The 26900-nt window shown below is 42.3% G+C and overlaps 1 protein-coding gene across 19 annotated transcripts in view; it reads left to right on the forward strand.

The window, feature by feature from the left end:
* The window catches only part of KLF12 (KLF transcription factor 12), a 345970-nt gene that overhangs the window by 90512 nt on the left and 228558 nt on the right, over positions 1 to 26900 (forward strand). For 18 of the 19 annotated variants that reach the window (XM_065581116.1, XM_008178564.4, XM_065581117.1 and 15 more), the window contains one exon: positions 20006 to 20069. In XM_065581116.1, the coding sequence (XP_065437188.1) occupies positions 20049 to 20069 (21 nt within the window). In that variant the 5' untranslated portion in view covers positions 20006 to 20048. Of the gene's footprint in view, positions 1 to 20005; positions 20070 to 26900 lie in introns of those variants that run through there. The other variant, XM_042861686.2, reaches the window with a different exon arrangement.

The following is a 26900-nucleotide window of genomic DNA, read 5'->3' on the forward strand; positions in this document are numbered from 1 at the left end:
CCCCCCCAGGGCTGTTATGCTGGCTGGGAATCAGGGGAACTCAGTATGTTCTTGTCACAGACCTCCTAGCCCATCTCCCTCCCCCATGCCTCTGCCAGGATGCACTGACCACTGCTCCAACATACCTAAGGCCTTTTGAATTTGATGTAGGATTTGATGGGAACCTGGTGTAATGGCTGGAAATTTGTAGCTTTTTTTTTTTTATCCTCTGAATAGTTCTTTTCTGTAATTAGGCAAACTGGATCCTGAACTACTGTACAGGGGCAGCAGCATAACATTTTGTGAACACTGTTTTGATCTTCAGTGTTGATCTTTAACTTCTTTACAATATCTTGCAAAGCATAAAAGGAAAAGACATGCAAGAGTTTACATAAGCTACTGGATATAAATATAAACACACTGTTAAAGATTTTCTCGCTGTTCAGATTTTTCTGCTGTGCTGATGTTTCTTTATTTTTCCTGGGGGCAAATCTGAGAGTGACTGTCTACTAAGTTTTGGGACAAATTAGTATAATATTTGCAGTATGAGTCTGGATTCTTATATCTTTCAGCCTTTCTCACAAGTAGCATCTTAAGCACGTTTGTTCATTACCAAAAAAGGCATTTTTGAAAGACGTTTATTCCTTTAACAGACCTTCATGTAAGGAGGCTCTGTCAAGCAGTGGAAATTGGAGGTAACTGGCTTACTGCATGGAAAATGAATTCATTCATCAAGTCTGCTCCTTGTATGGGCCATCTTTCAAGTCAGTTTTACATTTCAGTGAGATGGACGTTCTTATAAATGAATTTTCTTTTACCGGTTATTTTTTCATTGTAAAAGAGGGTGCACTGTACAGCATATTTTTGTGTGGAACACAGAAAAGCAGTCCGATTCCATACAGAGATTGTTTTGTGCTATTTCCATTGAATCGTTTGTGTATAGTAAGAACGTGGCAGGCCATTTATTTGCTTTGCATTTCTTTTAAATGCACCTATCCGGTGCTCCTGGTCTTGTACAAAAAAGGATGAAAATAATTTAAAATCTCCCCTAAATGATCATGATTCAGATTAAATTTTAAACAAAATGGTACCTTTTATCCCCTTTAATTCTTTCTATCCCACTGTCTCTTCCTGGGAAAGTAGATATGCCTTGCAGTATGCCCCCTGAAAGTTAACAGATTGGATGAAGATGGATCCTCAACTAATGGGATCTTGCCACCAGACCCAAATTTATAAATCCAGAGGGCTGTCGAGTTGAGCACCTCGGTTGATCTCATCTGCCAAAGTATCACTTGCGGAGAGATATGATCTCACTTTGTTAAGTCACAGTACATTTAGGGCTCGAAAGGTCAATCCTAGCTCCTTGAATTTCTAGTATGTCAAAGTAGCAATTAGTACATGCATACATCCTATGTAGAATTAGTGTTAAGCATCATAAGAAAACTAGTTACCTCATCTTCTTGAATGCACTATGTTATATTTCATTGTATAAATGTGTATGAGGGCAAATATTGTGTTTGTTCCTCCAGTTGCTTGTGAAATTTAGCAACTTCTTAATAGGAAAAAAGTCTTCATTTTGAAAATGGGCAGAAAGATAAATCAAAGTTATTTTGTAACTTCAAGCAAGATTATGAAGACAGATAATACTGCATTTCTGCTGCAAGAAGGATCAGATCGGTTTTTCATCCAGTGCTGAACCTAGTCTGGAATGTACCCTGAACATGCTAAATCTACATGTGGAGGGTGAATGAAGGCACTTGATACAGGAGTAGATGGGAGAGAGGGGGCGGAGAAATTGGAACATGAAACTTGCCTGCCTCAAGCTACTTTTGCATAACTGCAATAAACACATAAGTTATTATGTTCAAGATTACATGTCAGAAGTATTGTTAGTTCTATAATTATGGAGACAAGGGTCTGATGCTCCTTCCTCTCGGTCTGGTGCAGAGATGGGAAAAATTACTGGAAAAAGTCACAGTGAGAATATACTTATGAAAAAAGTGGCTGTGCATGAACACCTCAGTTCCCTTTTTGAAGCTGTCCATACATAAAAGATTGAGGAATGATTAGATATCAGAAACTGAGCATCTTTAAATGGCATATTTTACCTATAGTGGAGCTTTTATTCTGTAAAAAAACTAGGATTGGTTAATCCTGCTCTGTGATTTCCCTCTCCTTCTGGCTATAGGGAAATGGGCTGATGGTGTCATGAATTTCACACGTGAGTGCTTTCTTTTCTGCAAATTGGATTTCACATTTTGACCTTCATTTTCCATTTTTATACTAATTAACTAAGAATATTTTATGTGGAATTAAAGTATGATGTTGAACCACAACAAGCATAACTCCAACAAGAAATTGAGGTTGCATGAATGTTTCCATTCCAAAGGTTTATTTTCAGATGCTGAAAGCTGAAATCTTGCACCTTTGTTCTCATCCTGAGAATGAAAGGTCTGAAAATAGATAATTTTGGCCATTATTAAAAAAGAAAAAGTTGCATTTTTTTTGAAGAAGCAGTTTGGTGGGAAGTGGTAAAAGTTTGATTTGACAGAGTAGTGTGGGCTTAGAAACTCTGTGCACAGGTCCTGTTTTTTGTTATATGAAAATGGAAAGTTGGCCAGTTATTAGTAAAATAAATTGGCAATATACATTCATATGTTGTATAGAAATTCTCATTTAATATATGATTTCTTAACATCCTGTTGACTTTCATATGATGTAGACGTGTAAGAAATCTCATGGAATTTTGTTTTAATTCAATGTTGTAACTGGAATATGATCTATATAAAGGTGTATGAAATAAGGCAGAATTCCACAAGAATTCTTCTTGTGCTGAGTGTGTATATTGTACCTCCCAGCATTCTCTTGTGTCTTGGAAATAGTTTTACATTTTTAAATCATTTTATTAAAGCCCAAACCTAGGAAATTAAAATAATATGATGGTTATAAATCATACTCCTGACAGAATTATGCGCCCCCGCAGAGGCGCAGAATTCATATGGCCCACATATTTCTGTGCCCCTCGTGCAAAAAAATGCAAAAGAAATCTGCAGGGGGACACGCGCCTCTTCCCCGGCAGCCCAGGCAGTGCATCTGTTCCAGTGTGCCTGGAGCAGCCTCAGAAATGCAAATCACTGTGGGAGGGGGTGGGCGTGTGTGCTTGTGAGGGAGATGTTGATCACCATTGGGGGCGGGGCTGGGCATGGGTGCCTGCCTGCCAACAATTGTGGCTCGCTGGGGGTGTGGATGGTTAGGTCTTCTGATTATGCAGGAGGAAGGCTCTTTCCCTGATGCAGAAATGTAGCAGCTTGCATCATAGTAACATTGTTAATGTTCCTATTATTAGTTAAACTGTTCCCATGCTCAGTCAATTCCCCCAGGAGCATAAAACCTGTAAAAGTTTTAAGGCCCTTACATTGCCAGAGTGATGTAAAACCTTACAGATGACAGCAAGGGAATCAGCTAGGAAGATCTATGTGCTTTCTCACTCTTTTTCTGTGCCAAAGTGGCACAGTGGGGTTAGATTTCAGCTGAGGATTTATTTTACTTACCCATTAAAAAAAAAGACTTTGAGGGCAAATAAAACATTTACCAAGAAGTCAATAAAATGTCAGGACAATCAGAAGCAAGCAGTTCCCAAAGTACCCAGCCCAGTCCAGGACAATGATTAGCAAAACTGTATGACTTTCATGTGTGAAAATCTGAGCAATTTAAAATGACATTCTCCTTTTTTCCCCCCCGTTTGGTGTTGTGTGATGTAATTTAAATGAAAATCCAGGTTTATAATTGTAATGCAGGGTATAAATTTCCAAGTGTTTGTAACTTAACTTTCATGTGTTTAGGAAATGCTGAATAGTTATTGTGACTTTTTTTCTTTATTGTAGTTCAAATAAATTACCAAAACAATTGAAAGTGGTGTGATTATATTGCATTATTTTGACAAATAAAATATGCAGAATTTTGCAGAATTTTCAATTTTTTGACGCAGAATCCCCCCAGGAGTAAAATCAGTTCAGTCAAATGTCTGGAAATGTCAAAATTAACCGGCAGCATTTGTATGAGTTTGTCAGAGGGAGGAATTATTCTGTTTTTCTTTGCTCAATGCAATTAATTGCCCTCTTGTAATTTAAACGCCACTGATTATTAAAATGAATCTTTTCAGGATGGTGACACATAAGAGGTGGGAATTTACTTTGTATTTAAAATTTAACAAATGGAAAAAAAACTATTTAGCTTTAAAAATGTAGGTATTGCACCTACATTTTGACTATTTTTTTTTATTTGGTGTACCGGAAGGGTTTTTGTGCATTCATATCTGCACTTTGGTTTCCTAATTCTTATTGACAAATAACCTATAGTGGCTGAAAGAGCCAACACTTCTAAATTAAGGACTCTTTAAAATACATATGGACAAACTTTCAAAAGGGCAGTGCATTCCCTATTATGTTCTATACTACATTCTTTTGACAAACTAAGTCTTAAAATATCAAAATAGTACTGGTGCATTTAAAAGTAAGACATCAGAAGAGAACTTTTCCCTGTCTTCATTGAGAATTAAGAGTTTGCAGAGTCCCTGTTTCAAATGTCTTCCTAACTGAAAGCAATAAAGCAGAGATGAGTAATAAGGTGTCTTTTAAAATAATTCATTAGTTTCAAATATTAAGACTTCATGAAAAAAAGGGGATCAATCTTGCAAACCTTTATTCAAATGATATTGGGTATACTCATTAGAACAGGGGTCGGCAACCTCTGGCATGCAGCTCGCCAGGGTAAGCACCCTGGCGGGCCGGGCCAGTTTGTTTACCTGCCGCGTCCACAGGTTCGGCCGATTGTGGCTCCTCCCACTGGCTGCTGTTCGCCGTCCCAGACCAATGGGGGCTGCGGGAAGTGGTGCGGGCCGAGGGATGTGCTGGCCGCGGCTTCCCGCCACTCCCATTGGCCTGGGACGGCGAACTGCGGCCAGTGGGAGCCACGATCGGCCAAACCTGCCGACGTGGCAGGTAAATAAACTGGCCCGGCCCGCCAGGGTGCTTACCCTGGTGAGCCGCGTGCCAGAGGTTGCCGACCCCTGCATTAGAACAAGAACTGCTAATTTGAATTAAGCTTTGAAAGGACTGAGATAAATATACAGAATTCTTGCTAATTGTATATGTTTCGTTAATGAATCCTCCACTCCCAGCCAATAGGTCACTCAGTGCACTCCTTTCTTGTCTAAAAATAACATCATAATGAAATGATAAAAACTAAACTCTGCAACCAGATGACCAAAGTCAAATGCAGCTCCCCTCCCTGCCAAGACCTTTGTGGTGCTTTGGTCCCTTACTGGTAGTGTTACCTCATTTGGCTTACAAGTAAATACTGTTTTTCATGATATCTCCCCATGGACCCACATCCCACTCCAATTGAAGTCCAGGGTAGCCTTTTTACTTCCGTATACCCTGGGAACTGGATTGGTGGCACAGCTGCTGCTTCTTACCTTGACTTATGATGCATTCCAGTAAACGTGTGTCTCTGATTTCTCTCTTTACTAGATGTCATTCACTGTAGAAGCCTTTATAGATATTTCATGCTATAGGAATTCGAGAGCTAGGTATCACGTGTTGCCTAGCAACAAGCATCCCACTTTCTATGACTCTTGCTTCTCTTTCACTTTTAGTCAAAATAACAATGAAAATCATAATATGAAGCACTAAGTTTATCTTCAGAAATATTTAGACTAAACTTCAGATAATTTTTATGACAAACTAACTGCAGAAATATGTAAAAAAGCCTTACTACTACTACTACTACTACTACTACTACTAAATAATAAACCCACCCTTAGACACAAAGAAAATAAACCCAAACCAAGAATTTTAAGAGAAGATACTATGAAAAGCAACTAGCAGTTTTGTTTGTAAGAACAAACTTAAACACTTGGCCCCATTGTAACAGGTTAGTACTGTATACATTAAAAGTATCCTTTCAGTCCCATATAACAGTGGTCTCCAAACTTTTTTGATTGCGCACCCCTATCAGTAAAAAATTTTTGAGCACGCACCCCCTGCCGCGCCGGCTCTACCATTTTTGCCAAAGCAAAAATAAAAGCCGCTCGGACTCCGGCTCCTCCTGCCACGCACCCCACCCCCAAGGATCCTCTTGCGCACCGCCTGGGGTGCGTGCACCCCACTTTGGAGACCACTGCCATATAAGACTGTAAATTTGAATGTTAACATTTAAGAAATACATATTGGCATTTTAACCTATTCTTTGTTCCATCTGGCAAAATATTGCAATCACAGCAGACAAAACAGTGGTTCACAATCTGGATTATAATCTTAAACACCTTTCTGATAGAAGCCCTAATGGCACACTGGGTTGATTCTTAGTTTTTGCTGGTTTGAATTAGAATAGTCTGGAAGTCCTTTTTTGAAGTTACACAACACATACAATTGTTTAGTAGCCCCTGGCAACTACATAGTTCCAGAATCTCTGAAGAATCACTAGTCTGTATTATCCATGAAGCTTTCGAATTTAGTTGTGAATTAGAAATCCAGTGAAGAGGTCAAGCCTGGGGGTATCTAGTACTAATGGTGCTGCTGGAGATTTGAACTGGGAAGTCCCTTCCTGCAGAGTTTTCACTTCCAGAAAGGAAGAGAGCACCTTGTCTGGGTCTCAAACAACCTAGTTCCCAATCTAACGCTCAGAGCATCATTGATGGGCTTTGAAGAAGTCATATTCAGCCCTCCTCCTCAGGAGGATTGCTGGGACTCAGGGCCTTTGAAGATTGTGAAAATAGCATAAGTACAAACTTAAGGGAAACCAATAAGACAAAATGCTTCCTTTTTATAATAAAATAAATGATTTGACAAAGTGATTCATAAGCCTGGATATTTCCAAAGGTGAGATTTGCTGTCTAGAGAATATAGTTATTTAAATACTGATTCAGCAAAGCACTTAAGCCTGTGAATAGCATATTGCATTGCTATAGCCCAGCTTGGGGGTGACAGAGGCATGTAGTACTGAGGCTAGGTCATCTTCTGCAAGGATCGGTCGTCTCCTTGTCAGCCAGAAATGATGAAAAGGGTTCAGTGTGGACACTGCTATGTGAAAGGTTAGTGTCAACAAGGAATGCAGGAGCACTCCTAAACTACTGTCTGTATTGATCAGTTGTGGCTGTGTGCCTTCAGCTGAAAGAGACTGTTCTGCAGCGTCCAACTCTTCCCAATGCTTTCTTCTGCCCACCAGTCTTGTTCAGGTTCAGCTTCAGCCAGCTGTGCTTCAGCCATGGGTTGATCTCAGCCAAGTGGAGGGTCTGTTCTGTGACAGTGATGTTATCTGAAATGAAGAAAAGATAGTGTCACCTGCATAACGTAAGGATTGAGGTTATTTGCCCAAATCCTGGGAAGAGGAATTTAACGCAGGAATAACCCTCTAATTGTGCTAGTGAGCATTTCTCAATGAATTTATAAAAAATAAATTCTGTATAAATATCACTTTCATATTTCCAGTATATTAACTATTTGTGACTGGGTTTGCCTCTGCAGCATCCCCTCGTGCCCATCAGGGCATGACTCACCCAGGTGCAGGTCTCTGTTGGTAGGTCGCTATCTCCTGCGAGGTCTGAGGTAGTGGTGCTTTAGCTCAGGGGTCAAATCACACTTCAGTTCTACCACTCCCAGAGAGTATTAAGGTACAGAAAAAAATCAGGATTAAAAACAGCTCAAAACAGGTCATTCGATGAATATTCAGTGGGATCCTGCTGTTCTGTTCAGGGCTTGTCTTCAAGTAGTCCATACTTTATTTGGTCCCCCAGCAACCTGTCGTCCCTTCTAGCAGAAGGCTCACCTGACTGACAGGCTTGCTTATGCTCTGGGTTGCAACCAGGCTTCTCTTACATCAGGAGAAGTGGAGCTCTGCCCTCCTTCCTGGTCAGCCCAGAACTGGGGTCTCCTCCTTTTAAGTCCCCTCTTTATGCCTGACATCTGCTGAAGGTGTAGGGAGGTGGGGCCAGATGGATCTACAGGCTCTTATAAACACTCTTGTTGCCATTGTGGGGCTTATCTGCCTGATCAAACTATTGTATTTTGATGAATCAATATTAAGTATTATTCATAATTTAAAAAATATATTCTCAAAGTGGAGAGATAAACAAAAAAATATATAGTATGTTCATTCAAAGTCTATACATTAATAAGATCAACCTGATATCTCATTTCTGAATCTGACCCAGTACATGTTTTCCATCCCTCAATGTTTTGTGAGTCAGTGAGGGTGTTTGACATGTTGGAAATACCTTGGTGTTACTCTGTTACCCATGAGATCTCACGTGGATTGGACATTTCAATTCCTGATGGTTTTCTGCTAGTGGGAAAACGAGCCTATGGCAAATATGTGGTAGCTTTCATAAATATTTACAAGTTTTTAAAATTCTGAAACCCTAGTTTTATGAAGACAGCTAGTTTTTGGTTGGAAAGGGACACAACCCTGTGTTTTCTTTCTGCCAGTTCTCATCAGTCTGAGGCCTGGTCTACACTACGAAGTTAGGTTGATGTAAACTATCTTCTGTTTGTGCATGTGTTTACACTTAAATTTTTCTCCAACCAATGCAAACTCTCCATTACATTGTCATAGTAACATCAGCTCCGTGAGCCGCATTGAGCAATGGCTGAATTACTGAGGTCAATACAGCGTAAGTGTAGATGTTGAGTTACTTATGTTGATTCTAACAGTCCTCCAGCAGTGATCCCACAATGCCTGACAATGACCGCTCTGGTCACAATTGTTAACTCCACTGCCTAGGGGTAATGGAGACCGGAAGCCACCCCCCTCCTTTAAAACTCCCCACCTGTAGCCGCTCTCCACTGTCGTGTGCAACTGCCCAGTTAACCACACCAGCTACACAATTCAGATGCACTCCAGCCTGGAGTAGACAGTAGATTTTGGATCTCCCGGTCCAAAGGCAGTGGGAAGAAGAGACTGTTCAAGCACAGTTACAGGCCAGAAATATGGATATCTGTGAGCACATTGCACGGGGAATGCAGGAGAAGGGGTATAACCGAGAGCAGCAGAAGTGCTGCTTGAAAGCAAAGGAGCCACAGCAGGCATATCAGAAGGCCAAAGAGGACAACAATTGATCCAGTGCCAAGCCTCAGATCTGCCTCTTTTACAAAGAGCTACATGCGATACTTGGCTGAGACCCCACCATCACCTGCACACACCATGGCTACCTCCGAGGAGCCTGAGTCAAAGGTCCTTGGCATGAACAACAAGGATTGAGGTGGAGCAAGAGGATGGGGGACATGTGACCGGGGGGCTCCATTGTGCTTTGAGCCAGAGCCTGTTTGAGACTCTACCACAGTCCAGTCAGTCCTGGCAGTCGAGCATGGGTGATCCCAAAGCAGGGGAAAGAATCTTTGGGTAAGTGTGTAAGTTTATTTCCCATTACAGTGATGGCATCCCCAACTTAGCAGGACACAGCTATCAACTTTTTATTAATTCACAACAAAGAGAGATAGAGTTGTTATCTGCTTTTCCTTCCCCTGTAGAGTTAGGCCGGGGTGTCCCAAAGCAGTTTATATACACAGATGACCCTGAAATCCTTCTGAGAGTTCTTGATGAAACTTCCATAGAGGTCCTCTGCAATCCTCTCCCAAAGGTTTCTAGGGATGGCGGCCTTATTTCTTCCTCCACAGTAGGACACTTTTTTCCCCATGCCAGTTGGCTATAACTTTGGCAGGCAGCATTGCAGTAAACAGTCTAGCAGCATATGGGCCCGGGTACCTTTGGGACACCAGCAGCAGCTCTGCCCTCTGTGCCTTTTTTACCTTCAGGAATGAGATATCAGCTAAAATCACCATCACCTATGGAAAATGGTGATGAATTCAGCAACACTGACTTATACTGCCATATAGTTTCATGCATTTCCCTCACCCCAGCAGGCCATATTCACCATGGCTGGTGCTGTGAGTAGCACCATGCACAATCACTCTGAAGCACAAGTGTCAGTAATCAAGTCTTGTTTAAAACTTTAGGGGAGCAAAGGAATGGAATTCTGAATCTAACTTTCAATTTTTGTTGAGACTATACAGACAATGGTACTTCTTTGTGTTTTATCTGCATTTTGGCTGTTGTGGTCTTGAGGGGTTCCCCCTCCACACCCTTGGAATGCCTGATACAGATGAGGAGGAGAAAGAAGAGGACTTGGAGTGACATGTTCAGTGAGATCCTGCAAGCCAGTGCTGCATCATCCTCCATGAGCAGAGGGCTTGGAGGATGAATATTGAAGACTGTATGGAGAGGAAAAGAGCAGAAAGCCCCAGGAGTTTCACCAGGAAAAGGAGAGGGAGATGCATGAGGGCATAATGGGGCTTCTCTGGCTGCAGACTCTTGTGGACCTACAATCCTGTGCTTGCCTCCATTTGCAGGCCATGAAGTACTACAAAGTACAGCACCTCCCTACAACCACCCTCCACATTCCACGTAGCATCAGGGGCCGCATCCCTATCCCTACCACTCTATACAGGGGGACATTAAAGGCAACGACAGCTTCATATACACTAACCTGTGAGAGCCACAGTTGATGTATGTGTAGCTAAAATGGACATGAATATTCCTTCCTCTTATTTAACCTTTGTTCCATAAATTTATTAAGGTTTTAATGTATTTGCTTTTAAATTGCACAGAATTTCTTGAGGTGTTTTCATTAGTCAATAAAACTGTATTGTTTGGTAATTAGCTCATCTTTATTGATTCCCAACATATACTGCATAATGTCTGGCGGTAGTGAAAGTACCCATTTACTTGTTGTTATACACTGTGACACAACTTATAGGATCAGTGACAAACACAGTGTAATGATTATAAATGTACAGGAAGCACCACAACATTAATTGGTGCATTGTCAGTATTATATTCATAGATGTGCACCAAGCACCATGCAGTTCCTAACAGGTCTCCAAACTGTAGGGCCAAGTGAAGCACAATACACCATAATGCATTACTGTGGCTCGCTGTTAGTGTTCTTTCAAAACCTCCCTAAGCTGTATAGCTCCATGTTGAGCTGTTTTGATAGCCCGTGTGTCTGGCTGTTCAAACTCCTCCACCTCAGTGGTAACTTCCCCCCTTTTTCTTCACGTGTATTGTGCAGGGCGCAGTAGGAAGCTATAACTGTTCTGATATTTTTGTTACGGAGATCCAGTCTAGTGGGTAAACAACATCAACGAACCTTCAATCTACCAAAAGAACATCCAACTGTCATTCTGCTGAGACATTAGGCAAATCTTTCTTTGGTGCTGTTAAGGTGGTCAGCGTGCAGCTTCATGAGCTGGGGAGTAAGGGGTAGGCTAGGTCCCCCAGGATCACTATTGGCATTTCAACAACACCAATGTTAATCCATTGGCTGGAAAAGAAAGTACCTGCTTGTAACTTTCTGAACTGTCCTGTGTTCTTAAAGATGTGTGTGTCATGCACTTTCCCTGACTGGCCAACGCTGATGTTGGTGAAACATTCCTGGTGTTCTGACAGCGCTTGCATAACCATAGAAAAATAGCCCTTTCTGTTTGATGTACTATGTGGCAAGTGGTCTGGTGCCAGAATAGGGATATGCATGCCATCTATTGCTCCAGCACAGTTCGGGAACCCCATTGCTGCAAATCCATCCATTGTGTCCTGCACATTGTTGAGAGTCATGGTCCTGCATAGCAGGAGATGATTAATGGCCCTGCACCCTTGCATGACAGTTGCCCTACCAGTGGATTTTCCAACTCCCAAACAATTTTCCACTGACCGGTACCAATCTGGCATTGCAAGTTTCCAGAGTGCGATCGCCACTCCGCTGTCAGTGCAGCTGTCATTCTGGTGTCTCTGCACTGTAGGGCTGGGTAACCTCAGCACACAGATCTAGGAATGTGGCCTTGCACATCTGAAAGTTCTGCAGCCACTGCTCTTCATCCCAAGCCCCATTACGATGCAATCCCACCAGTCAGTATTTATTTCTTTGGTCCAGAAGCAGTGCTCCACCATTTGCAGCTGCTCTATAAATGCCACCATCAATCTGCCCTCCACAAAATCATCATGTTCCCCATGGCTCTTGTTGTGGCTCTGCAGATACCGGAGGTCCATGTGTCCTGTGCTTGCAATGCTCATGACAATAGCCTCCATGCTTCTCTCAGAGATGGTGGACCATGACAAGTCCTTTGTGGCTGGAATTTTCAAAATAAGTACGAAAATTATGTGATAGAGATGGCATTGGAGAAAGTTGCATGATGGGAACTTGACTCTGCAGTCCCAGTCACCCCTTTTGCTACTTGTTTCTGCCCCACCACGCATTGCCAAAACTTCCCCCAAAAAAGTGCTCTGGACAGTGGCGAGTTGCACACTGCGTTACCTGCATTGAAACAAGCACGCCTAGTGAGTACATGCAGTGCCGATGCATGTGCACAAGTGATATGCTAACTGCTGCAGCTTTGTGCCAATGTAACTTGCATTAGCAAAGTTTGTAGTGTAGACCTGGCCTGAGACTGACGTTTCATGTTTGTTAGAGACTTTGCTTTGTGATTACACAGAAAGCCCTCGGTCATTTAAGGGTCTTGGATCAAACAAATATGTTGTTCTTGTTTCCAATCCTCTTATTTTGTGCTTTAGGTGTTTTGCTGGTACTAAAAACCATATTTGCAAAATGATACTGGATGTAAGTGCTCCTATTTGGACTTTTCACATCACGTTCCATTTACTACTTAAAACAAAACAAGTATTTCATAGCAGCCTTATTTAAACCGGGAAGAATAAATTGTCTTCAAAAATCCAGGAAGTGTTTCTTGGTGGTAATATAACACTGCTCTACAGCCAAAATGCTTCTGAAATAAATGTAGTCAAACTTTACTAATTCTGGGTCACTGAGAACGAAAATGATGCTTAAAATTGTTGATTAGCTCTAGTTTTCAAGATATGCTATTGGGTCAGTATATACGACCCTTGACTTGGGAATGGCAGAGGATAAGTGAGTTATAAAGGGAAGGGATCTCAATTTAAACCAGAAATGACTAAAATACATCTTTGACTGGATCTATGAATAAATCTATGACTGGGTTTGGACAGTACTTGCTTTTTAGGCAAAACAATGAATGATGCAATCTGAAGCTGGTATTGCGTCATACATGCTATGAATTGCATCATGTTATTCCTAGAAGTCATGGATGATGCAATCATAACAAAGCTTACATCACTCTGCTGAACAAATTGCCCTATATCAGCTCTAGAAATCATACAGTGTCGTGCTCTCTTATTTGTCAGTGTTTGATTTTGCAAAGGGACACATTTCTGTTTAGCCAAAGTGAACAGAGAGGCCTCGTACTTGTGTGAACAGTGCCGATAACTTCTGCTATGTTTGTGGTGAAGTGACTTTTGCATCACAAAAGCGCAGTATAACCACTATGGTTAAGAAAGCCTATCACCTTTATTTTGGCTGCAAAATTGGAGATCAGGACAAGAGGTGGGCCCCACACATATGCTGCAACACTTGTGCAACAAATCTTCACCAGTGGTTGAACAGGAAAAGGAAATCTATGCCTTTTTCAGTGCCAATGATTTGGAGAGAGCCAACAGATCATACCAGCAATTGTTACTTCTGCATGGTGCCTCCAGTTGGGAAAGGTGTGTCGAAGAAGAAAAAGTGGACTGTGCATTATCCAAACATTCCATCAGCTATACGCCCAGTACCCCACGGAGAAGGACTGCCGGTTCCTGATGCACCAGAATCATTCTCACTTGAGTCAGATGAGGAAGAGGAAGAGAATGAAACTTCTGGTCCTGAACCATCAATGTCGCAGGACCCACATTTTCTCCCATCCTCCTCCTCTGAACCACACCTCATAACACAAGGTGAACTGAATGACCTTGTCAGGGATTTGAAACTACCCAAGAGTAAGGCAGAGTTGTTGGGCTCCAGACTACAGCAGTGGAATCTCCTGGCAGGTGATGTTAGGGTTTCTATGTTCCATGACCGTCAAAAGGATCTTGTCCCATTCTTCTTCATGGAAGGTGATCTTGTAGCCTGCAACAACATCAATGGTTGATGGCAGCCCTCAATATCGTTCACGATCCAGATGAGTGGAGACTATTCATTGATTCATCGAAGACGAGTCTTAAAGCTGTTTTACTGCATAATGGCAATGTTTTGCCATCAATTCCAGTTGGTCATGCAGTCCATATGAAGGAAACCTATGACAACATGAAACAACTTTTGAGGTGCATAAGCTATGACCAACATCAGTGGCAGCTTTGTGGCGATTTGAAGGTTGTTGCTCTCTTGCTTGGTCTGCAGACTGGATACACAAAGTACTGCTGTTTTCTCTGCGAATGGGATAGTCGTGCAAGAGATTCCCACTACATCAAGAAAGACTGGCCACTCCGACAGTCATTGGAGCCTGGGAGGAAAAGTGTTCAGCATCCACCACTCGTTGAATCAAGGAAGATTTTGTTACCACCCTTACACATCAAGCTGGGTCTGATGAAGAACTTTGTCAAGGCCATTGACAAAACACAAGCAGCTTTCAAGTACCTCTGTGGAAAATTTCCAAGGTTAAGTGAAGCTAAGATAAAGGAAGGTGTCTTTGTTGGTCCTCAATTGGTGAACTTCTTAGAGATGATGCATTTGACCATGCACTGCTTGGCAAGGAAAAGACGGCATGGAAAGCCTTCCAGTTAGTGGCAATAAATTTTCTCGGAAACAACAAGGCAGACAACTACAGGTTGTTGGTGGAAAACCTCCTCAAGGCATACAAAAGCCTTGGTTGCAACATGTCACTAAAGATACATTTTTTGCACTCTCATCTAGATTTTTTTCCACCGAACTGCGGAGCAGTGAGGGACGAGCACGGCGAGCGATTTCACCAGGACATTGCAACAATGGAGAAACGCTATCAGGGCAAATGGAGCCCATCAATGCTTGCAGACTATTGCTGGACAGTGACAAGAGATGCTCCATTTAATGAATACAAGAGACAAGCCAAGAAGCGCCGAGTAGACACTGAATAGGACTAAACTATGTACAGAATAGTTTTTTGCCTTCTGTTTCATAATACATTTTATTTATATAACCCTTTTGCTGATTTTTAAAGTGTTACATAAACAGGACAGGTGAAATATTATCATGTAAAGCAACCATAAACACATGAAAAGACCTAGGTTTACAATTTATGATGAAAACTCTACTATCTACACAATATACGTAGACATAAAATGTAAAAACTTAAATATCTTAGAAACAGTAGCCAATCAGTTGTTTTAATTGTCATATTTGAATTCAGCACATCAAAATACATAATAAATAGCACATTTTATCTCTGAAGCAGACGACTTCTCAAAAATTGTAGACCAGTGTAATTGGTAGAAGGAATGTATTTTGGATTTGTAAGTGGTGTGATTTTTTTGTTGGTACTTTTATTGAGAGTTGCATGTTCTCAGCACATCTGAAAATCAGTCCATTTTATGATAGGATTACTAGGGGCATGTCTACACTGCACACTAAGCCAGGGTCTATGGGACCTGGACTTGTAGACCCAGTGTTTCTAAGCCCATGCTTGAGCATATGCACTCCATTGTAAACCTGGGTTTACAATTGCTAGACCCGGGTGTCTCAGCCATGCTAAACATCCATACTGCACTATGCAGACATTCTGACCCAGGTCTGTGACTTGAGCTGTGTCCACACTGCAGTACGACAGTGCTTGCACCCGAGGTGCAGTGGGACTTGGTCTCTGACTCTTTCCCTCCCCCTACCCCGCAGGCCAGGTCCTGAGTGGTTGCTAACCCGACTCAAGCTGATCTGTGTGTAGATGGAAGATGGCGTTTGGCCTCAAACCTGAGTGAGAGCCCAGGCTCAGTGTGCAGTGTAGATATACACTTTGAAATTGCAATTTGATGTGTAGCTTTTCATTTCCAGTTCAAATCCAGCCCAAGTCATAAGTAATCAACATTTTTACCCTTTGATATCTCTATGGTGGCTTGTGTGAATTGAAATGGTGGCAGGTATCCACATTGCAACTAATCCTAATTGGCACTGTAGAGGGGCGGAATCACCCCTGCGGCACCTCCTGCTGGTCTCTTCTGGGAATTAGCTCTTCCAGCGTTGGAGCGCCCCCTGCAGGCCAGTGGTCCACCTGTCCTCCAGTCCCCGTGTCCCTCCCGGACCCCGGTGCCCTTTTGTCTGGGGTGCTGCCCCCTGGCAGCAACCCCTTAGTCTTAGGGTCTCCCCTGCCTGGGGAACCCCCACCCACTATCCCCACCTCACCTCAGAATAAGGCCACTGCCAGTCACCAACTAGCCCCCGCTCCCTGAGGCAGTCTGCAGTATAGGCCACTCATCACAGGCAAGGTTGAGTTTGGATCTGCTGCCTTGGCCTACCCCTGGGCTGCCCTCTGCAACCCCCAGTCCTCCTTGGCCTCCTACTGGGCCACAGCCTGGGGCTATCCAGGCTGGAGCTCCCCAGCTCCTCAGCCTTTCCCCAGCCCTGCTCCACCCAGGTACTCTGTCTTAGCTCCCTGCAGCCAGGCCCTTCTCTCTCAGAGTGCAGAGACAGACTGCTGAGCTCCTGGCTCCCAGCCTTTTTATACGGGCCAGCTGTGGCATGATTGGGGCATGGCCCAGCTGTGGCTACTTCCCCAATCAGCCCAGCTTTTAGAGCTGCAGCCCTCTGCCAGGGCTGTTTTAAGCCTTTCCAGGCAGGAGTGGAGTAACCACCCTGCTACAGGCACCAATCTTATTGGACAGGCCAAGGACTGAATATATGCCCTGGAGAATTAATTCCCTGCTCATCCTTAAAATGTGTGGGTTTATGCACAACCATGGGACAGTATTGTGGGAAACCTGATTGCTAGGGTTTGTGATGTGCTTACACTGTCTGTTGAGGACTTGGGCCAACCAGGAAAATTTTCATGAGCCTTCAATGTCACATACAAAGAGAATGAAAAAAGACTGGCATTTTAAAGGTGAAAGGGAACTAACAGTTAATTCAGTGCTCAGTAAATTGAGTAAACACGCATAGGGAAATATATAGGCAACACCAATCATTCATCATTGTTAATGAAGGAACCTTTTCACCAGGCAGGGGGGAGAGGGGAGAATTGTACGTGATTTAATAATGTAAAACAAATGCAGCTATGATTAGTAAGGTAGCTACACTTAAGCAGTTTTGAAACACACATCCCTGTTCTCATTATTACCATAGCCATAGTGAGCTAATAGGACTTCCAGCATTCACTGGTAACATGAAGCTAAGTTGCGCTTGTAGGATGTTTGTGTAGAGAAATAACTGATGAGAAAATATGGAGAACTGGAAACAATTACAGGTCAAAGGAGATTTCCTTTTGAGGGACACCCTATGAAGCTTTGAAATGCTGTAATATTTAATTTAACAGTTTTGTGACTGAGTCCTTTCGCAGTCAGGTTAGACAACCATACCATGTGTATACATTTAGGACACAGAAAACCTGGCTCAAGTGTCCAGTATTTGGATGTTGGCACAGAATGGGGCTGCTAGGAAGTCAAAGGCATCTCCCTACAGTGTCAAGTATCAGAGGGGTAGCCGTGTTAGTCTGAATCTGTAAAAAGCAACAGAGGGTCCTGTGGCACCTTTGAGACTAACAGAAGTATTGGGAGCATAAGCTTTCGTGGGTAAGAACCTCATTTCTTCAGATGCACTTCTTCCCTTGCATCTGAAGAAATGAGGTTCTTACCCACGAAAGCTTATGCTCCCAATACTTCTGTTAGTCTCAAAGGTGCCACAGGACCCTCTGTTGCTCCCTACAGTGTGCAATAAAAAAAAAAAGTAGACATCGCTCAATGCTCACTGGCTCAGTTGTAAGCCAAAGAAAATTTGCCTCATGAAATGGAAATTCTGAAGCAATTCAAATAATGCCAAAGGAGATTAAACAAAAACGACACTCTCCAAGATACATCAAAGATGGGACAAATACTCTACAGTAGTTAGAACACTCCAAGCCTACAGAATTTAATTAAATTTAGTGAGGTCATTGTTTCTAGGGAATTTGCAACCATTTGTGACTCATATTAATGTTAATTTGGAACTTGAGTTTATTTTATTTCTAAAAAAAATTGGATTTAAAGTTAATAAAAAGTTATATAAATTTGGTGCTTAATCACTGGGATATTAGTGGGTTTCATTAATGTTTACTATCTTTGCATCTTTTCCAGATTCTCATATACTTTTAAAAGTAAAAGGCTGTTCAGTATGTTTAAACCTGATAGCTATGTTAATGTATGTATAGCAGCAATGAAATACTGGGTTATGGCTTAAAAATGAATAGGTTATATACACTGTCACTATTGGAGAAACAGCATCAGTTTGGAAAAAAAAATCAAGTTATAACAGATTATTTATACTAGCTCTCTGACAACAGAGTTAGTCTTGAATTCACACAGCTTACTTTATTAAAGGGGACATATGAAAGTAAAAGTCCATTCCAGTTATATGCATGCATTCTGGCAAGAGGGTTTAAGGCGTAGTGTCAAGAAATTAAAGGCCACAGTTTTGGCCTCTTTTTTTTTTTTAAAGGTTTTTTAAAGGCTTTACAGAAATTAGAATACACTTTGCAAAATCTACTGGATTTTTATATTCTATCTAATCTGAAGAAGCAAAGAAAATAAAAGTATTTTGTCTGTTTCTTTTTATGTCATATAATTTTCCCCCCATGGCTTAATGCTTAACTATGACATTTTTTTGCTACATATACACTGCAAACCTTTAAAAATATTCATTCAGATTTTTAGATCTGCTACAATCTTACTTAGTTGTGTTTCCTTTTTGTGAATATTCTAGTGAATGAGTTTTACTAGCAAGAAACTTGCCTCAAACAGCAAATATTAATCAGATCTTGCAGAATATTTCTAGCAAAAAAATTTTGAAATCAAAATTTTAAGTACTTGAAATGGACATCTGCTAAAGATTTACTCCATCCAATCATGCAGTATAAATATATCATGTGACCTATTGTCCATGCAAAGAAGCTCAAATTTTGAACACTCAAGTAACTAATCAGAAATTGAATTGACAGAAAAATATTGACTAAAACATCAATTAATTGAAAAGCACGAGACACAACTTGGTATTTGAAATATTCAGCCTGCTTTATTTAAAATATTGAAAAACACAGTGCTTTTCCAATGTTTCACTACAGAGTAAATCACTGTGTTTATGCAAAAGTAGGCAATAAAAGTTGAAAAACAAAAATAAAACATGGGAAGAGACTGTCTAGGAAGGAGTACGGCAGAAAGGGATCTAGGGGTTATAGTGGACCACAAGCTAAATATGAGTCAACAGTGTGATGCTGTTGCAAAAAAAGCAAACATGATTCTGGGATGTATTAATAGGTGTGTTGTGAGCAAGACACGAGAAGTCATTCTTCCGCTCTACTCTGCTCTGGTTAGGCCTCAGCTGGAGTATTGTGTCCAGTTCTGGGCACCGCATTTTAAAAAAGATGTGGAGAAATTGTAAAGGGTCCAGAGAAGAGCAACAAGAATGATTAAAGGTCTTGAGAACATGACCTATGAAGGAAGGCTGAAAGAATTGGGTTTGTTTAGTTTGGAAAAGAGAAGACTGAGAGGGGACATGATAGCAGTTTTCAGGTATTTAAAAGGATGTCATAAGGAGGAGGGAGAAAACTTGTTCACCTTAGCCTCTAAGGATAGAACCAGAAGCAATGGGTTTAAACTTCAGCAAGGGAGGTCTAGGTTGGACATTAGGAAAAAGTTCCTAACTGTCAGGATGGTTAAACACTGGAATAAATTGCCTAGGGAGGTTGTGGAATCTCCATCTCTGGAGATATTTAAGAGTAGGTTAGATAAATGTCTATCAGGGATGGTCTAGACAGTATTTGGTCCTGCCATGCGGGCAGGGGACTGGACTCGATGACCTCTCAAGGTCCCTTCCAGTCCTAGAATCTATGAATCTATGAAAAACATTGAAGAAGTTACATCTGCTCAGTGCCCATTTCCTAATTAATTCAGAATTATTGATTTTTTTTTTCAGGATTGAAGTGGATCGAGGAACGAATGGATGACTAAGTATTCATATGAAGAGGAAAGCCATAAAAGTTTGTTGACAATTTTATAACAATATGCATTATAAATATTACTGGTAGCATCAGAAATATATATTTTCTTTAAAAGCACATTAAGTGAAGTAATTAATGTTCTGAACTTCATGTTCCTGTTGTCTGTCGGACAAGGTTCTGTTGACAAATAATTTATACGGGGTTTAATGATACACTTTCTGATACTTTTAAAAAAACTAAGTTTTCAAAAGAAAGCAGAAAATTAAGTGAAAGTATTCAAGTGGGAATGCTAATTTTTATTTGAAAAGTATGCTTTGGGATAAATTCTGTACTGGCTTAAGTACCATGCAATTCCATTGACGTCAGATGGGTTGAATGGCATGAGATTCCAGGGTGTTTCTTCTTGACGTGCACAACGTTGAAGTAATTGTTAAATGGAGGATATCTTCCATTACAGATGCTAGTTATGCAGCTAATGCATTGTTGGATGAATGCAATGATGAGTTGGATGGATGCCAAACTGATAAGTGCAGTATGAGAAACTGAATAGAATAGGATATCTTAGTTAGATACTTGGTGCTTTTTGATCTTTCTCTGGAGTATCATCTTTTAAAAGTAGGGTGGGTGTTTCTGCAGCATCTATTTCCCGTGGTTATAAGGGAACAGGCACTGGTGGTCCTCAGTAATTCACTGTCCTTAATTTGCATGCTTTATAAAATGATTAATTTCAGTATGTTTTGAAATCTGTCTCTGTCCTCTGAGGTAATGGCTACTAATGCTTAGACTTTAGCTGTGATACTACTTTAACCAATGCCCCTTCAAGGCTGCTTAAAGGAAACTGTCTTTGCTTCCCTGTTTGCATGGAGTAAATACATTGTAATGGCAAATACAATTGGCAGTACCATAATTTGGAGTGCAGCCACTCATTTAAGAAGAGCATTTTGAAAGATCTAATGATTAACGTCAACTGGTGTAAAACAGATTTAAGCAAAGCTTTCCTCCTCATTCTCATGCATTCAAATTACAGAAACAAAACTAAGTTTTTCCTGGAAGTGCAATACTTGTTGGAAACAAGAGTTTTCATTCTATGCATTTTCCCAAAGTGGTTCACCATGGCAACGAGACCAGTCTCTCTGAGGTCATTCGGATAAGGATGCTAATTTATTTAGATAGACAAGGTGGGTGAGTAATAAGCCTTCCATGAGGCCCGAGCACGGAAGGAATCGTAGTATACCCTGCTGGCCGAGACCCTGAGAGCCCAGGACTACGAGGTCCAGATACATGCCCTAATTGTCGGAGCCCTGGGCTCGTGGGACCCCCACAATGAGCCGGTTCTGAGAGTGTGCGGAGTCGGTTGACGCTACGTCCGGCTCATGAGACAGCTTATGGTGTCCAACATCATCAGGTGGTCCAGAGACATTTATACGGAACACATCACAGGACACCGCCAATACCACACTGAGTAACTGAGACCACCGACCAGGGATGCACCCTACCTGACGAACCAAGGGATGCACCCTACCCATTTACTCATTCGCTACACCGATACTGACTTGGACTCCTTATACATTCCATGGGTGGCGTACCCGAGCCCACTTATCCACTGACACTTGAAAAACTCTTGCATCTCAATCTGGGTCTATGCCGGTTATGTGATATGTATGTATCTCTTCACCCTTGCAACCGACACCTGTAATCCCTCATAACCCAAGCCTGACCCCAGATGTACAGTACCTTCCCTCTTAACTTGTGTATATTTAATTTTAAACATTCACTTTAATAAAATTCTTAAATCTGTTCTTTTACTGGCACAAATTCTGTTGGTGAGAGAGACAAGCTTTTGCGCTACACAGAACTCTTCTTCAGGTCTGGGAAAGGTATACAGAGTGTGAAGTGGCCACTTCACCTTGAATGGGCCCTTAGAATGCCCATTAAGTACTTATGCTAAATTATATGTTCCATCTTGTATTTAGCTGTGACACTGAATACCTTTCCCTGACTTGAAGAAGAGTTCTGTGTAGCTTGAAAGCTCAACTCTCTCACCAACTGAAGTTGCTCCAATAAAAGATATTACCTCATCCACCTTGTCTCTCTAGTATCCTGTGCCTGACACTGCTATAACAACACTGCATATTTACTTAGATTGTATTTTGATCGTAACAACTACAGAATGGCTCAAAAGCTTCTTGTTTTGGCAATAATCCACTTGAAGTTTTTAGTAGGCACAGAAAAGTCCGTTCTAATTTCTTCTCTGTTGAGACTTTCTAGTAATTACAGTGGATTTTAAGGTTCTCATCCTAAACATTTCATGTTTCAAGAGATTATTATTAGTTCTTGAGTACTCCTTGGTCCCATTATGCTCGGCATTGTGCAGACCTGGGCCAGCAGGTGATGTGTGCTCCCACCATTATCCAAAGAAAACTAAAAAGGCTTGTGAGATCTCTCTCAGCTCAACTTCCTGACTTTTCTATGACTCTTCTCTGATACCAGTGTCTGTTGGATGGAAGGAAACCTACACAGCTGGGGAACCAGTGTTTGCATGTTACAAATCTCTTGGCTAATTCAGATGTAGAGGAGGGAAAAACTAATGCTATTAAACTGCACTTCTTGGTAGACTTATATATTCCTGAAATGCAGCAAACAGATGTCTTAAAGACAGACTAGAGAACCTCTCTTGATTGCCAAGAGAGCTAGCAAAGACCGTTTTATTTATATGTAAACAAGCTGGAGTTCCTGTTGGTCTGGAAAGCTCTCAATGTGTTACAGATGAAACAGGATACTTACACACCTATTTTGCCAGGTCTTTTCAGACAACAGTGCTGCAGTGTCTCTTACCATACAAAGAGAGGAAGAACAAGGTCAGACTAGATCAGGGATCGGCAACCTTTGGCATGTGGCCCGCCAGGGTAAGCACCCTGGTGGGCTGGGCTGGTTTGTTTACCTGCCGTGTCCGCAGGTTCGGCCGATTGTGGCTCCCTCTGGCCGTGGTTCGCCACTCCAAGCCAATGGGGCTGTGAGAAGCCGCGACCAGCACATCCCTCAGCCTGCGCCGCTTCCCACAGCCCTAATTGGCCTGGAGCGGTGAACCGCGGCCAGTGGGAGCCGCGATTGGCCAAACCTGTGGACATGGCAGGTAAATAAACCGGCCCGGCCCGCCAGGGTACTTACCCTGGCGGGCCGTGTGCCAAAGGTTGCCGATCCCTGGATTAGATTATCATGATGGGCATTAGAATTAGGATGTCAGGACAGAAAATCTAATTGCTCATCACATCCCAGAGACAGAGAAAGTTATGGCCAAAATTCTGAGAGGGAGAAGGGCCACCTTATGCTTTTGGTGCAGGAGTCTCCTGTGGTGAACTCAAGAAATGACTTGCCACCATTTACCATCATAAAACTGAAATGTTCCTAAGTTTCTTGGATAAAAGTGCAGTGGGGAGAGATGCATTTTCATCCTCCTGGTGGTGTCTCCAATTCCTTTTCCTATTTTCCTCTTTCTGGTTCTCTGCAAAGTGTTAGCAAAGGAAATGAAGAACTGCAGAGTATGGTGATGTCTAGGTGTGTCCAGGTCATAGTTTTTCTCTCTCGTACAATTCAGGTTACATTTCCCAGTAGTCTTGGGGAAGTTGATAACTGATCTAGATATATATGGATGAGGGACGAAGACTGTGAATTATGATTATTGCATGTTTTCTGTCTGGCAACCTATGCAAAATGAAGGATTCTACAACCAGACTGCTAAACAACTGCTTTCAGATTAGAAAAATGCAATGACTAAATCATACAATTGTTTTCACACAGACTTTGTTGTATGGACAAATTCAGTGCCTGGGAGTAAAAATTCTCTTTCTGGAGCTAAGATTGGTTCTGGACAATTTAAGCAACAAAGAGGCAGGTGGTACTTTTACTGCCACTATTAAAATCTAAAGGTGCAATTCTGGCTCCATTGGGATCAATGGGGATCGGATTTCATCTTAAGCCTCTAGTTTGGCTTCTTTTTTCCCCTACAGGGAAAGCCATCAGACAGTTTAAAGGTCACTTAAGACCAAATATGACTTCTCTTTGGAACATTAATATTCTGGTATATAATTAGCATCATAGACAACTTCTCTTGCATCATCAGGGATTTGTTTGTTACATTGGTATGCTTTAACCCTATGTTGGTCTGTCTGGAAGTCTGACTGGCTCTCCTAAAAGCCCAGTGAAGAAAAATCCTGAGGAGTGTGAATTTCTTCTGTCTAGGAGAATCAATGTTCAAGATAACAGTAATTGTACATAGCTTTGTGTAGTCACAAATAAGTAATCTGGAAGTTATAATATTTAGGGAAATAATCTTCCTCACTTATTTCATGAATATAGCCATTGTATTTTTGCATAGGAGAAGGGAATTTTCCATCTCTCTCTTAATTTCCCTTATAAAGAGGATGGCTTCAGCAAGGTTAAGTCTACATCAGAAACATACTCCATAATTCTTTAACAGATGTCTCCTTAAGGATTTGAACATGGACGTCAGAGTTTTAAAACTTAATTCTTTTTAACTTTTAGCTTGTGGAGAAAAGACACAAACCAAAATGAATAGGCACAATATGACCTGTGACAAACAATATTTAATGTGCAGATTTATCTATCAAAATTCTTATATGATCCCCATCACTGTGGTATCTGAGTTAGGGTTACCATATTTCAGCAAGCAAAAAAGAGGACGGGAGGAGCCCTGCCCTAGCCCCGCCCCATCCTACCCTAGTCCCGCCCCTGCCCCTCCCACTTCCCCCCCTCAGAACCCTCAACCCTCCCCCCGCTCCTTGTCCCCTGAATGCCCCCTCCTGCTACCCCTACCCCTAACTGCCCCCCAGGACTCCACCCCCTACCTAAGCCTCCCTGCCTCTTGTCCCCTGACTGCCCCCTTCTGAGACCCTCCCCCCATCCTAACTGGCCCCCTAGGACCCTACCCCCTACCTGTACCCTGACTGCCCCAACCCTTATCCACCCCCCCACCCCCAGACAGACCCCTGGGACTCCCATGCCCCATCCAACCACTCTCCACCCCCTGACAGCCCCCCCCAGAACTCCCAACCCATCTAAACCCCTCTGCTCCCTGTCCCTTGACTGCTCCGATCCCTCTCCTCACTCCTGCCTCCTGACAGCCCCCCCCCGAACTCCCACCCCCACCCCCGCTCCTTGTCCCCTGACTGCCACCTCCTGGGACCCCTGCTCCTAACTGCCCTCCAGGACCCCACCCCCTACCTAAGCCTCCATGTTCCTGGTCCCCTAACTGCCCCCTCCTAAGACCCCCCCCAAGTGCCCCCAAGGACCCTACCCCCTACCTGTACCCTGACTGCCCAAAACCTTATCCCCCCCCGAACTCCCGACACCCCCCCCCCCCGTCTCTTGACTGCCCCATCCAAAGCCTCCCTGCCCCTTCTCCGACCCCCTGGCCCCCTTGTTGTTGGCCTTCACCTAATGTCTCTGTGAGCTTGCTCAGGAATGGCCTGAGCCGCTCGTCCCGGCATGCTGGGCAGCAGTGGGGGAGGAGCTTCAGACTGCCGGAGGCGATCTGCGAATGCAGGGAGGGAGGGAGTGATTTCTGCTGCAGGGGAGAGGAGGAGGGGCTCTCTCTGGCTGTCGGAGCCCCATGCAAGTGGCACCATCTGGCCGGCTGCCCTGTTAGCCGCGTGCGCTCTGCATGGGGGCGGGGGGAAGTCCGGACATTTACAAATTCCCCCCGGACGCTATTTTTAGCTCAAAAAGCCGGACATGTCCGGGGGAATCCAGACGAATGGTAACCCTAATCTGAGTATCTCCAAAAGTTGTAATGAAAGGTACTATATAAAGCCAACTCAATTCTATTACGCAGTTGACCACTTAAAGTCTGGTTGTCCACAAAACACACACAATCTCTAAAACTAACGAAACTATAAGATAAAGAATTTTTTTTCAGTGATCAATTGTCAAAAATGCATTTGAGTTTTGCTGAGATGTCCCTGTAAGGTTCACATTTTCATACTGTGTGTTCATTGAATTTAGAGCACATCCTCTTTCCAGGATTCCAGTACCAGTGTGATGGGGTGTTTGATTACTGTCACACACTGATTCCCTGCATCCACAATCACTTTTCCTAGAAAGGAAGTGACTGCTCTGAATAGACTCTGTCATCTTTAACTTCATCCATTGGAATATAACTATGACTAGAATATAAAAAGGATAAAGTATATGAATCTCAGGAGTGTATTCTAGTGCTGGGCATCAATCTACTATCCTTTTTTAGTTGTGTTCCTTGCAGTTTACATCATGCTAAAGCAAAGAGACTAGTTTGATGTTTTCTTTGTCATAATTCAGTGGGAATTTAAAAATCCAGGATAAAACAGCTAAAGAAATGAGCACGTAAATGGAATGACAGTCAGATTCAGGGCATACTGAGACCATGAACTCCTGGTGCTCAGTGTTTATTAGGATTAGTCCATTAAAGGTCAAAAATGTGATATTTTAAAACTGCTGCTCTTTATTTAAAAATATTTATAATGCACAGTTAACATTCAGTTTGTCAACCATGATCAGATATTGAATAGCTGCTGGAGCACAACCATAGGCATATGGCTCATTAGCTTTAACTTGTGACATATACTTTATACAGGGGAATCCATGAGGATGAGGGGGAACTGAATTTTCCAAATCTGATCCTCAGTAAAGAGTAGAGCAGTAGAGATTTTCTTTCTTATTCTATGTCAAGGGTAGGTTATCTGTTGTATCTTCTGCTGCTGCCTCTTTCTTTTGGGCTGCTGGAATAGTGTATGCTCTGACAGATGCACATCCAGAATAGTGCCACTTCTCTGTGCTCAATCATCACTGGATTCAGCTTTGAGCCAGCTCAGGTCG

Source organism: Chrysemys picta, chromosome 1 (assembly GCF_011386835.1).
Source record: "Chrysemys picta bellii isolate R12L10 chromosome 1, ASM1138683v2, whole genome shotgun sequence".
NCBI classification, from domain to species: Eukaryota; Metazoa; Chordata; order Testudines; family Emydidae; genus Chrysemys; species Chrysemys picta.